Raw genomic sequence first — 12,288 nt, 5'->3', positions numbered from 1 at the left:
CTCTATTGCGTCACTGGCCATATGCTCCTCCAGAAGGCTTGCTGATGGTGCAATCTATTGCAGTAATTCTCTAGCTGCTTGTTTAAAAAGAATTGTGGCGTACTGGTGGTGTTGCACTTCTAACGTTGTAACATCCTTTCTTTAGGAAGCTCAAGGTCATCTCTTAATGATGGAAATGGCGGGGGTGTGAGAAGGATTGCTCCAATTAAAGAGACTGCACTGTAATGTTTATTATGTCAAATACCAGTTTCAGAATTGGAATCAATCCTAATGTAACCTTATTTTCAAAAAGTTACCAGGCTTTTAAAAATTATCTTAAACTAAAAATACACTGATGTTGATTCATAAAAAATAGGATGTGCACCCTAATAAACTTTTCGAACAAAAACGTGATTTAACAAGATGCAGTACTCTTGACTCTTTCAATGTACTTTTATTCAGTTCTGCCATGTAGTGTCAAGCTGAATTTATTTTTAAAGATTCCAGTTGAATTTGAAGTACACCTTTTTTATTTTCTTGGTATTTTCTTCAAAAAAAGTAATGTACATGTAGAATAAATAGACATGCTGTAATGCAGGGAAAAAAAGTTAATATGAATCTGATTCAAAATGATTAATATTAAAAATAGGCAGACTCAGAGAATTCTGATCTTTTATTTTTATTTCTGAATATAAAATTGAAAAAGCTTTCAGATGTAATTTACTGTAAATTTTAACTCTTAACATTCATGATACAATGATTGCCTTTTTAAAAAAAATCCTGTTTCGTATAATCTGGTATAATTTGTTCTATTTTATGAATATACTAAAACAGTTGCTTTAAGCTTAATTGTTAAACAAAATCAAGTCACAAAACTTAAAACAGACAAATGAAATTTTTGCAGTTGGTTCTTAAGAGGACTGACTGATTTATGTAAAGTGCTGTTGTAGCGCTTTTGATTGAATTTTGTGCGGTAATTTGGCGGCGTGTTAAATAGCATTTTCTTTTCATTTTTCTGTTAATCTTACCCACCTAAATCGTATAGTGGATTTATGGTCTGTTGGTTGCATTATGGCAGAAATGGTACTCCACAAAATCCTGTTTCCTGGAAGGGACTGTATCCTTGTACAAAAAAAACAAAGTTTGTTCATTCACATTAAGTGCTTCTTAAGTATACCTAAAATGAAAGTTTACTGGGCTTGCTGATATACAATTCCCAGACCCTACAATTTGTTACTGCTGGAATATATTCCTTCTCATTGTCACATTATGTAAATTTCAATACATATCTTTCTTGTTGTGGTTTTCATTTTCTGAAAGGCATGGTAATTATCCATCATTTCATTTTATTTTCAGTTGATATCTGGTCAGTGGGGTGCATCATGGGAGAAATGCTGAAAGGTTCTGTGCTATTCCAGGGCACTGATCGTATCCTTCCCCAGCCATTCTTGAATCTAAAGCCATAAATGTTAAGAACAAAAAGAGAATTACTTTTCCCTCATTTTGAGGACCAAAAATTGATGTTTTTAAGATGAAATACAACTTTATTTTAGTTATTTTTCATTATTTTCCCAGCTTGCCATTCTTGAACTTTTTCTTCTAGCGAAGCTCTCAGTACGTGTCTTGATTTTTACTTGTTATTAAATCTGTTACCTGCATTACATTAATATCCTATCTAAGTACATTAATACTTTCCTCCTCCTACACATTGTGCAAAACATTTTTTCTCTTTCTTAAAACTACCTTTGTCCAACAAAAGAGAGCAAGAAGTAGCTTCTAAAGCTAATTGATGGCCACAGAAAGGAGCACTTGAGTTATCCAATTGTCAGGTTGACTCTATTCACTGAAGAAATAAAATTCTTTTCTAAGGATTGTATTTTGTAAGTATAATTTGCAACACTGTTATGTAGAAGTTTTATTTAAAAATGTTAACTTGTTAGTTGAAGTGCTTAAACATTAACAAATATTTATTTTATCCTATGGTCTTTCATGCTAAGTTGTTTCCGATTTGTGAAGTACAAATTATAAATTTTCTGTTTTTGAGTATAGTTTAATAAAGATTACAGAGCTGTCCCTTCAAAATGGCAAGATAAATGCAAAGGAGAAACCATACTTTCAGGTTTCACCTGAAAACTTAGAGCATAATTTTTTAAAACTTGAATTTGCTCTACTTTTATTCACATAGCTTTACCTACATTTTGTGTTTCATAGCAAATTTTGCACAATCATAATACTAACCAGACTGCTTAGATTTGTTTCCTTTTGACTGCTCCTCCTGACATGCATGCAAGCCACTGAAAGTCTAGTGCATAGATATCAAATCTTCCATATCATTATTTCTGTTACTCGAGTTTATCTTGAATCATGCTTCATGTTGTTTGGTATCCATGTGGTTGTAATTATATAATGCCATGGCCAGTTTTTTTAAAATTTGATTGGTGAAGAAAAGATTAATCTTCGTGAATTCCAAGATGAAAGTACATAGGACAAATAGAACTGGTTAGACAATGGCATTATATAGTGGCAGTAATAAACTCCAAGATTTGTATTTTTGCCAAGCAATGTATGCTTATGATTACTTTAGATACTTTGGTTAATATTCAGCAATACGTTGTGCACTACTAATTCAGACCTTTTTCTGTTAATCAACTAAATAGTCTCATGGTTTAATGATAGTTATTATGTTAATCTTTGTTCTAGTCTATATATTGGCTGATGTAAGCACTGCAAACCAAAATATCAGTTTATCTCTGTTGGTTTAAAGCCATCAGACTTTTGATGATCTTTAGGTGCCCCCTTTAGTTATTTTTTTCTTTGTTCTATTGTTGCCAATCTGAAGATCCAGTAATTGGAAAGTCTGGTATAGGTCAAAGCCATCAGTTTCTTTGGATGATCTTCAGTGTACCAAGTTGAGGGATGATTGCTCCTCTCCTGGCATTACAATATTTCTGGTGAAATGCAATAAATTGGGTGTTACATAACGCCTTTGCGGGCTTAAAATAATCATGTTATGCTGTAGCTTTGAACTTCTCCCAAGGATAATTATAACAAGATACTGAAAACTTCCATTAAAAAGATTTATTTATACTGTTGTTATTGAAGAAAGCAGAAGAGTCTTAACCAATTCTAGACAGCCAAAAATATTTTGAAAATAAAATTTATGCCTGTTCTAGATCATAAAATAGAAAAAATATGTATTGCTCACCTTGGGTGTATTTTTCTTTGAAGATAAAATCCACATATAATTAACAATCGACTCCTTTGAAGACCAGGAAAGCTACCTTGTATAAATATTTTTTTTTTATTTCATGCTGAGTTTCTGAGGTTAACATATTTGGTTTAAATAATAATTTTTCCTTGATGGTCTTTGACTGCTTTAACACAGTAGTTTCTACAACAGTAAATGCATCTATTGTGTTAAAAATATATATTCTCACTGTTTTGTGGAGTATTCTGTTATAGCAGGTGAAATGTTTTTCTGCGTACCATAAAGAAAATGCCTTGTCACCTTGACAGTACACCTGTTGTCTAGATACCTTTTGTGGTAAAAAGACCTGAAAATGTCAATGAAGATACGATCTTATTGGACAAAAGGCATCCAGTTAAAAATCTTCAAAAAGGGAAATATGGCATTCTGATTTTGAAAACTGTGGTTCTTAATTATATCATTATGGTTGAATAATTTCTTGATAACATAAGTTGACAGTAAGAACATTCTGATGACGCGTCTAGTCTGTGAAGCAGTGCAACAAAGGTTTTGTAAGATTACTTAGATAAGTTTGCAACCGCACCCTGCCCCCACCTCCCCAGTCTCCTTTCTTCTGTTTAAAATTCACTACCACTAATAGTAGATACATTTTGGTTCAATCAGCAAGTTCAATTTACAAGTTTAAAGCTACCTTTACAGAGTATGTTGCCCACCCCCAATCCTGCTTGTTCTGTGTATTTTCTTCTCCCTCCAACAGCTGAAATTCTCACATTTGTTTTTCTGGCCTCTTCAGAGCCCTCTCCCATCAGAAATGTGCTGTTCACATTTAATTTTTCAAACAGTTCAGTAATCAAGCTTTCCTGACTAATCCATGCTTTTATAGAATTATAGAAGCATGTAGCACAGTTGCGTTGTGCCTCTGCCAATGCTGCTGACTATTTGAATGAGCTATCTAATTAGTCCTTGCTCTTTCCCTTACAAAATTTTCCTTTTCAAATACAGACCCAATTCCCTTATTTTTGAATCTTTTTACATCATATTCTTCAGGTAGTACATCCAGATCATCATAACTCTCTGCATTAAAAATAAGCTCTTCTCATCTCCCTTTAGTTCTTTTTGCCAATTATATTGATTCTGTGCCTTCTAGTTACTGACCTGCCTGACAGTGGCAACAGGTGCTCTGTATGTACCCTCATCAAAAACCCCCTCAACATTTTGAACATCTTTATTTACTCTCCCTTTGCTCTCCTTACAGCAGAAACAATTAATCCAAGTTTTTCTAATCTCTCTACACAACTGGAGTCCCTCATCCCTGGTGCCATACAAGTAAATCTCCGTTGCATCTTCTCTAAGGCCTTCATAATCATCCTAAAGTGTGATGCCCAGAATTGGATGCAATACTCCAGTTGAGACCTAATCATTGATTTATGATGGTTGAGCATAACTTGTTTACTTATGTACTTTTTGTCCCTGTTTATAATTCCAGGATCCTGTATTTTTTAAAACATACTTAGGATAGATATATTGGCCATACAAATTTCTGGCATGAGTGTGTAACTGGATCTCCCTCTATTCATTCACATGTGCATTTTGGCTGCTCCTATAGACATTGGCATATTACTTTGTTACCTTTTTCCCTTTTTACCGCACTCATCTTTTCCCTTCTTTCATGTTTAATCCCCTTGCAGTTGAGCCACCTTTATTTCTCCCCTCCCTAGTGCTTTTCCTCCTCATCCTTTTGCAATCTTATTTTCCTCAGTGTTCCAACTGTACTGCCAGTGTGTCATGCTTGAATCCTCCTTGGATAACCCTATGCCTGGCATGCTTCAAGAAATTTCATTGAAGCACTCAACACCATCTCATTATAAGCAGCAACCTAGCCTCTCCTGTAAAATCATCATTCCCTTCCCCAGTTTTTTTTTTCGCGATGTCCACTCAGTCTTTGCACTGAGTGGCAACTTATCCTCGATTCCAAGTCCCATCTCTGCTCACCCTGTTTTTCTCTTGCCTCAGCTGTCACTCATTTCTCTGGATCCCTATTCTCCCTAATCTCATTCCATATAAAGTCTCCAATCCATATGCACGGCCACACCTTCAAACTTGTCATTACACATGGCTTCTCTATTCCTATGGCCATTGCAGACTTATCTATCATTGACCATTGGTATCCTTCACTAACCATGTAGTCCTAATCTCAATAACAATGCACATTGCTCTGTGTCCTCTTTTCAAGTTGCATACTGTTGTATATTCAAGCTGCTGACTTTTAATCTACAGCTCTCCATATGCCAGTATTTCTATGGCTGTTGATCTGCTCAACTATTCATTGTCAATATATGAAGCTCTTGTCTCCAATAAAACTTTTACTATCCTCCATCCTAGGTGTTTCCTTTGATATGGCCCACATTTTTTCTCCCTCAAGTCCAGGGACACTGACTTGAACATATACGGTGCAAAATTGGATTAGCCATCCGTTGCTAGATGTGGCAGGACCACACCAGGCAGTTTTCGTGCCTCACTGTCCTTTAACAAAACTGTCCTCTATTCCAGTTTAATCAACTCAACTTCTTTTTCCACCACCAGTCTTCACCTTAAACCTAAAAGCTCTGCCTGTCTACTTTTCCCTCCAAAAAGTGCAAGGATCTTGTGGACTTCTTTATTACTGATTGAGACCATGTTTCTGCCTTTTTCACTTCTTCTTGTCCAAGTCCTAGACCCACATCTTTTTGTATCTTCTCTCCTATCTCCCCTTATGCCTCCTCTGAGCTCATTTTGCCAGCGAAAGCCATATATTACCCTGTGGACCCTGTTCCCACGGACCTGTTGAGCACCCAACTTTCCTTCCTATCTCATGCTGGCTAACATTTTAAATGATTCTCTCTCCCCAGGTATTGCTTACCTCCCTTCCAAAACATTTTCTCCCTGCTCTTCAAAAATCCTCTCTTCATCTGCTGTTGCAAACTATTGCTCTATCCTGAATCAGTCTTTCTTATCGAGTCCATGAGCATGTTGCCTCCTGAATCACACGAATTAGGAGTAGGAGAAGGTCACTTGGCTCCTCAAGCCTGCTCTGCCATTCAATAAGATCATGGCTGATCTGAATGTAACCTCCACCCCACATTCCTGCCTACCCCCAATAACCTTTCACCCCCTTGTTAATCAAGAATCTATCTAGCTCTGCCTTAAAAAATATTCAAAGACTGTGCTTCCACCACCTTTTGAGGAAGAGTTCCAAAGACACTCAACCCTCAGAAAAAATTTCACCTCATCCCTGTCTTAAATGAGTGATCCCTTATTCTTAAACAGTGACCCCTAGTTCTAAATTCTCCCACAAGAGGAAACATCCTCTCCATATCTACCCTGCCAAGACCCCTCAGGATCTTAAGGTTTCAATTAAGTCGCCTCTTAAATTCCAGGGGGTACAAGACTAATCTGTCCAGCCTTTCCTCATAGGACAACCTGCCCATTCCTGGTATTAATTTAGGAAACCTCTGAACTGCTTCTAATGCATTTACATATTTCTGTTAATGAGGAGACCAGTACTGTATACAGTACTCCCTTTGTGGTCTCATCAATGCCCTGTACAACTGAAGCATAACCTCCGTACTTTGTAATCAATTCCCCTCACAATAAATGATAACATTTTATTAGCTTTCCAAACTACCTGCGTACTAACCTTTTGTAATTCATGCACTAGGATACTCAGATCCCTCTGAATCTGAGAGCTCTGCAATCTCTCACCGTTTAGGTAATAAGCTTTTTTATTCTTCCCGCCAAAATGAACAATTCCACATTTTCCCAGATTTTACTCCATTTGCCAGATCTTTGCCCACTCACTTAACCTATCTATGTCACTTTGTAGCCTCCTTACGTCTTCTTCACAATTAACTTTCCTACCTATCTTTGTGACGTCAGCAAATTTAGCAACCATTCCTTCGGTCCCTTCATCCAAGTCATTTATATAAATTGTAAGAAGTTAAGGCCCCAGCATTAATCCCTGTGGCACACCACTCGTCACATCGTGCCAATCAGAAAAAGGTCCATTTATGCCAACTCCATGCTTCCTGTTCACAGTATCAGGGTGCAGAAGAGGCCCTTTGGCCCATCGAGTCTGCACCGACACATGAGAAACACCTGACCTACTTACCTAATCCCATTTACCAGCACTTGGCCCATAGCCTTGAATGTTATGACGTGCCAAGTGTTAGCTAGCCAATCTTCTATCCATGCCAATATGTTACCCCCTACACCATGAGCTTTTATTTTCTGCAATAACCTTTGATGTGGCACTTTATCAAATGCCTTCTGGAATTCTAAGTGCAGTACATCCACCAGTTCCCCTTTATCCACAGTACATGTAACTCCTTCAAAGAACTCCAATAAATTAGTTAAACATGAGTTCCCTTTACAAAACAATGTTGACTCTGGCTGATTGCCTTGAATTTTTCTAAGTGCCCTGCTACAACATCTTTAATAATAGTTTCTAACATTTTACCTATGACTGATGTTAGGCTAATTGGCCTATAGTTTCCTGCTTTCTGTCTCTCTTTTTGAATAAAGGAGTTATATTTGCTACTTTCCAATCTAATGGAGCCTTCCTAAAATCTAGGGGATTTTGGAAAATTAAAACCAGTGCATCGACTATCTCACTAGCCACTCCTTTCCAGACCTTAGAGTGAATCACTCAACTCAACATTTGAATCTCTCTGATCTGTTTTTTACCCCTGCTATAGCTGAGGTTTCCCTAATCTGTCACAAATTACATTCCGACTGTGGTGTAATATCTCAGTGACCGCTACAATTTTTGACAGAGTCAAACACATCGTCCTCTTTTAATGTCTCTCCTCTGACTTTCAGCTTGGTGGGATTGCCTTCGTTTGGTTCTGCTTTTGTCAATTCAATCATTCCAGGGCATTCCTAGCAATGGCTTCTATTTGATGCACTTAAGCAACATCATTCACAGCTCTACTTCTTCACCACTTTGTTTGACCCCTCCACTGCTTCTGTGCTGTCAGCTTTTCTAACATTCTGACTTCAATGACCCGTAAATCCCTCCAGTTAAACATTGGGAAGACCAAAACCATTATCTTTGGCCCCGGTCACAAGCTCCATACCCTTGCTACTAATTCTATCTTCCTTCCTGGTCACTGTCTTAGATTAAGTTAGATTGTTCACTCCCTTTGAGTCCTATATGGCCCCAAGTTAAGCTTCCAGCCCCATTTCCTCTCCATCACCAAGGCTGTACCATTGTCCAGCTCCACCACTTACCTTGCCAAATGTATTGCTGGAACCCACATCATTCCTTTATCAGTTTCAGACTTGGCTATTCCAGTGCTCTCATGGCCAGCCTCTCGTCCTCCATAAACTTCAGGTCATCCAAAATCCTGTTTCTAAAGCTTCCAATTCCTAATTCTGAATAATATTCTTAATAGTAAAATTCTTAATCTCATATTTAAATCCCTGCATGGATTCACTGTAACTTCCTGCAGCCTTATCCTCTCAGAACTTTGTGTTCTTCTAACTCTAGCTCCATTGTCGCCTTTTGTCGTGAGTACCTTCAGTCACCTTAGATCCTACCTGCTGAAATTCTCTCCTTAATCTTCATCTCCATCTCTTTTAAGACCCTGAAAACCAACCTCTTTGACCAAGCTTTTCGTCATCTCTCCTAATAACTCCTTTGACTCGGCATTCATTTTTGTCTTATGCTCCTGTGAAGCACCTTGGAATGTTTATCTTTGTTCAATGCAATTTTAACCATGCAAATTATTCTTCTGGGAAAAAAAAAATGTTTTTAAGACCAAGAGAATGTATCAGTGCTGCTATGATCTGCGCTCCTTTGACCTTCTGTCTTAAACTGCAAATATACATTTCTTCCCAGCATCTGCATTGCATTGAAGTCGAGACTAAACGCACACACTTCAACTCTATAAACATTTTCTTCTCTCAAAATTAAAATTTGGGCCCTTCTTAACTCACTATTTCCTTTTGCATTCTTCAGACCCAAGCATTATTTTAATCCTTATTTCCTGATTGAACTTTTATGGTTAATGTTTGCAGTGTATTGTGCTGGTTGTGAGCAAAACAGAAAGAGCTAGAAGTGAAAGTAGTATTTCTATACAATACTTCCAATTTATTAAGTAACCTTAGGAAAGGTATTAGATTTGTTGCTTCTTGCAAAATAACGCAACCTGAATAAATGCAGGAAGCAGTAAAGTGTATTTACATTGAATTCTGTAGAATGCTGACTTGAAGATGTGTACCATAGATAAATACTGGATTTTAAGGCTCAAGCTAAAGGTACAGTATTGACGTCAGTTTAAGTTGGATTAATAAAAGTGATTTACACTGCAGTAACTAAATAAAAAAAACAGTTGGAGATATGAAACATTTTTAACTAGTTTTCCTGAACTAGCTGACACAGATATTGATCAGTGGAATAAAGTTATTGAGCAACTAGGAACACCATCTGCAGAATTTATGAAGAAATTGCAGCCAACTGTACGAAATTATGTAGAAAATAGGCCAAAGTATCCTGGGCTTGGCTTTGAAACATTATTTCCAGATTGGGTTTTCCCAGCAGATTCTGAACGTGACAAGTTAAAAGGTATGTTTTGCTTTTTGAAACTGTGTATTTAGATCAAGTTCAAGTGTATTGTTATTGTTTGTGTTTTTAAAACTTTGTTCACAAAGAACGTTAGAAAAGCAGAAATAAAGGGGATATGAACAACTTGAAATGTTTAAAATTTTGATGATAGGTGATAGTGTTGATGAAAATATTAAAATAGTTCAAAATTAATTGTTATTTTCTAACATCTTTAAATGTTAAGATTGTTTTGGTTTAAAATTTTCAAAGCAAGCAAGTATTATGTTTTGCATGTTGCAGTTTATGAATAAATCAAATTCTTGAGGGAAGCTTTCCTCTTTGATCAGTGTAGTGAAATTACACGTTTGTTGAAGACAATATTTACTATTTCGCTATAGCTGGTGCAATCAAATTCCTCCCACAGTTTTTAATTAAAGTGCACATAATGATTTATAAAATGAGTAGATTATAGAAACACCTTGGTCATTAAACTGTTTTGTGTATTAAATTACAGTAAGTCAGGCCAGAGATCTTCTATCAAAAATGCTGGTAATCGATCCTGACAAGCGAATTTCTGTGGATGATGCCTTACAGCATCCATATATTTCCGTTTGGTATGATCCTTCTGAAGTAGAAGCAGTAAGGAAGCTACTTTTGATCATAACATTTTAGTTATCTATTTTATACGAGTGTTTGATGTTTCATTTGTGGTTGAACTGCTGCTTTAATCTAGGCTCTGCAATGAAATCTGAACTCAAACACAAGAACACAAATGATACGAGCAGGAGTAGACCATATGGCCTACCGGATCTGGACCACCATTCAATGCAATCATTGCTGATCTTGGGCTACAATTCCACTTTCCTGCCTGCTCCCTATATTCATTCATTCAGCCTTAAATATAGTCAGTGATGGAGCATCCGCGGGGGTCAAGAACATCAAAGATTCACAACCCTTTCAGTGAAGAAATTTCTCCTCATCTCAATGATTGACCTCTTATCCTGAGACACTGCTCCCATGCTCTAGAGTCCTCAGCCAGTGGAAACAATCCTGTGTGTACCCTGCCAACCCCCTTCAGAATCTTGTAAGTTTCAATGCGATCACCCCTCACTTTTGGAACCTCCAGAGAAGATAGGCTCAATTTACTCAGCCGCTGATTGTATGGCAATCCTCTCATCCCAGGCCCCAATCTAGTGAACCTTCACTGTACTGCCGCCAGTGCAAATATATCCTTCCTTAAATGCAGAGACCAAAACTGCACACATTTCTCCAGGTGTGGTCTCACTAAAACTCTGTACAATTGTTCACAACTTCTTTATTCCTGTACTCCAATCCCCTCGCAATAAAGCCCAACACGCTTTTTTTTATTCTTTGATGGAATAGGGCATTGCTGGCTAGGCCAGCACTTTTATTGCCCATCTCTAATTGCCCTTAAGGTGCTGCTGAGTCACCTTGTTGAACTGCTGCAGTCCATGTGATGTAGGTACACTCACAGTGCTGTTTGGGAGGGAGTTCCAGGATTCTAATCCAGCGACAGTGAAGGAATGGTGATATAGTTCCAACACAGGATGAAGTGTGACTTGGAGGGAAACTTGCAGGTGGTGGTTTTCCTGTGCAACATCTGCTCTTGTCCTTCTAGATATTAGAGGTCACATGTTTTGAGGGTACTGCCAGAGGATCTTGGTGAGTTGCTGCAGTGCATCTTCTAGATGACCCACACTGCTGCCAGTGTGCGTCGATAGTGGAGGGAGTAAATGTTGAAGGTGGTGGATGGGGCACCAATCAAGTAGGCTGCATTGTTCTGGATGGTGTCGAGCTTCCTAAGTTGTTGGAGCTGCACTCATCCAGGCAAGTAAGGAATGTTCCATCACACTCCTGACTTGTACCTTGTACCTGTGGACAGGCTTTGGGGTGTCGGAAGCTGAGCTACTCACTGCAGAATTCCCAACCTGTGACCTGCTCTTGTAGGCACAGTATTTATATGGCTGGTCCTGTTCAGTTCCTGATCAATGGTAACCTTCAAAGTGTTGATAGTGGGGGACTCAACAATGGTAATGCCATTGAATGTCAAGGGGCGATGGTTGGACTCTCTTTTGTTGTAGATGGTCATTTCTGGCACTTGGGCGCAAATGTTACTTGCTACCTATCAGCCCAAGCCTGATTGTTGTCCAGGTCTTGCTGCACATGTGCACGGACTGCTTCAGTATCTGAGGAGTTGTGAATGGTGCTGAACATTGTGTAATCATCAGCGAACATCTCCACTCCTGACCTTATGATGGAGGGAAGGTCATTGAAGCCACGGAAAGTGGTTGGGCCTAGGACACTACGCTGAGGAACTCCTGCAGTGACAGAGTGGCACAAGACGCCAGATGTTAGTAAGAAGGACTTTGCAAAGTCAACATGGCTGGATTTGCCATTGTCATTTCTGATGCCTAGGTCGAAGCCAGATGATCTGTCCGGCTTCATTCCTTTTTGTTAGCTTTGTAGCGGTTTGACACAACAGAGTGGCTTGCTAGGC

The 12,288-nt window shown here is 38.2% G+C and overlaps 1 protein-coding gene across 8 annotated transcripts in view; it reads left to right on the top strand.

Annotated features, from left to right (window-relative positions):
- The window catches only part of LOC121280941 (mitogen-activated protein kinase 9), a 79,539-nt gene that overhangs the window by 28,065 nt on the left and 39,186 nt on the right, over nt 1–12,288 (top strand). For all 8 annotated transcript variants that reach the window (XM_041193398.1, XM_041193402.1, XM_041193401.1 and 5 more), the window contains 3 exons: nt 1,336–1,407; nt 9,609–9,791; nt 10,285–10,409. In XM_041193398.1, the coding sequence (XP_041049332.1) occupies nt 1,336–1,407; nt 9,609–9,791; nt 10,285–10,409 (380 nt within the window). The remainder of the gene's footprint in view (nt 1–1,335; nt 1,408–9,608; nt 9,792–10,284; nt 10,410–12,288) is intronic.

The sequence above is a fragment of the Carcharodon carcharias genome, chromosome 8 (genome assembly GCF_017639515.1).
Source record: "Carcharodon carcharias isolate sCarCar2 chromosome 8, sCarCar2.pri, whole genome shotgun sequence".
In the NCBI taxonomy this organism is placed as follows: domain Eukaryota; kingdom Metazoa; phylum Chordata; class Chondrichthyes; order Lamniformes; family Lamnidae; genus Carcharodon; species Carcharodon carcharias.
This window is presented reverse-complemented; position numbering and strand designations above follow the sequence as displayed.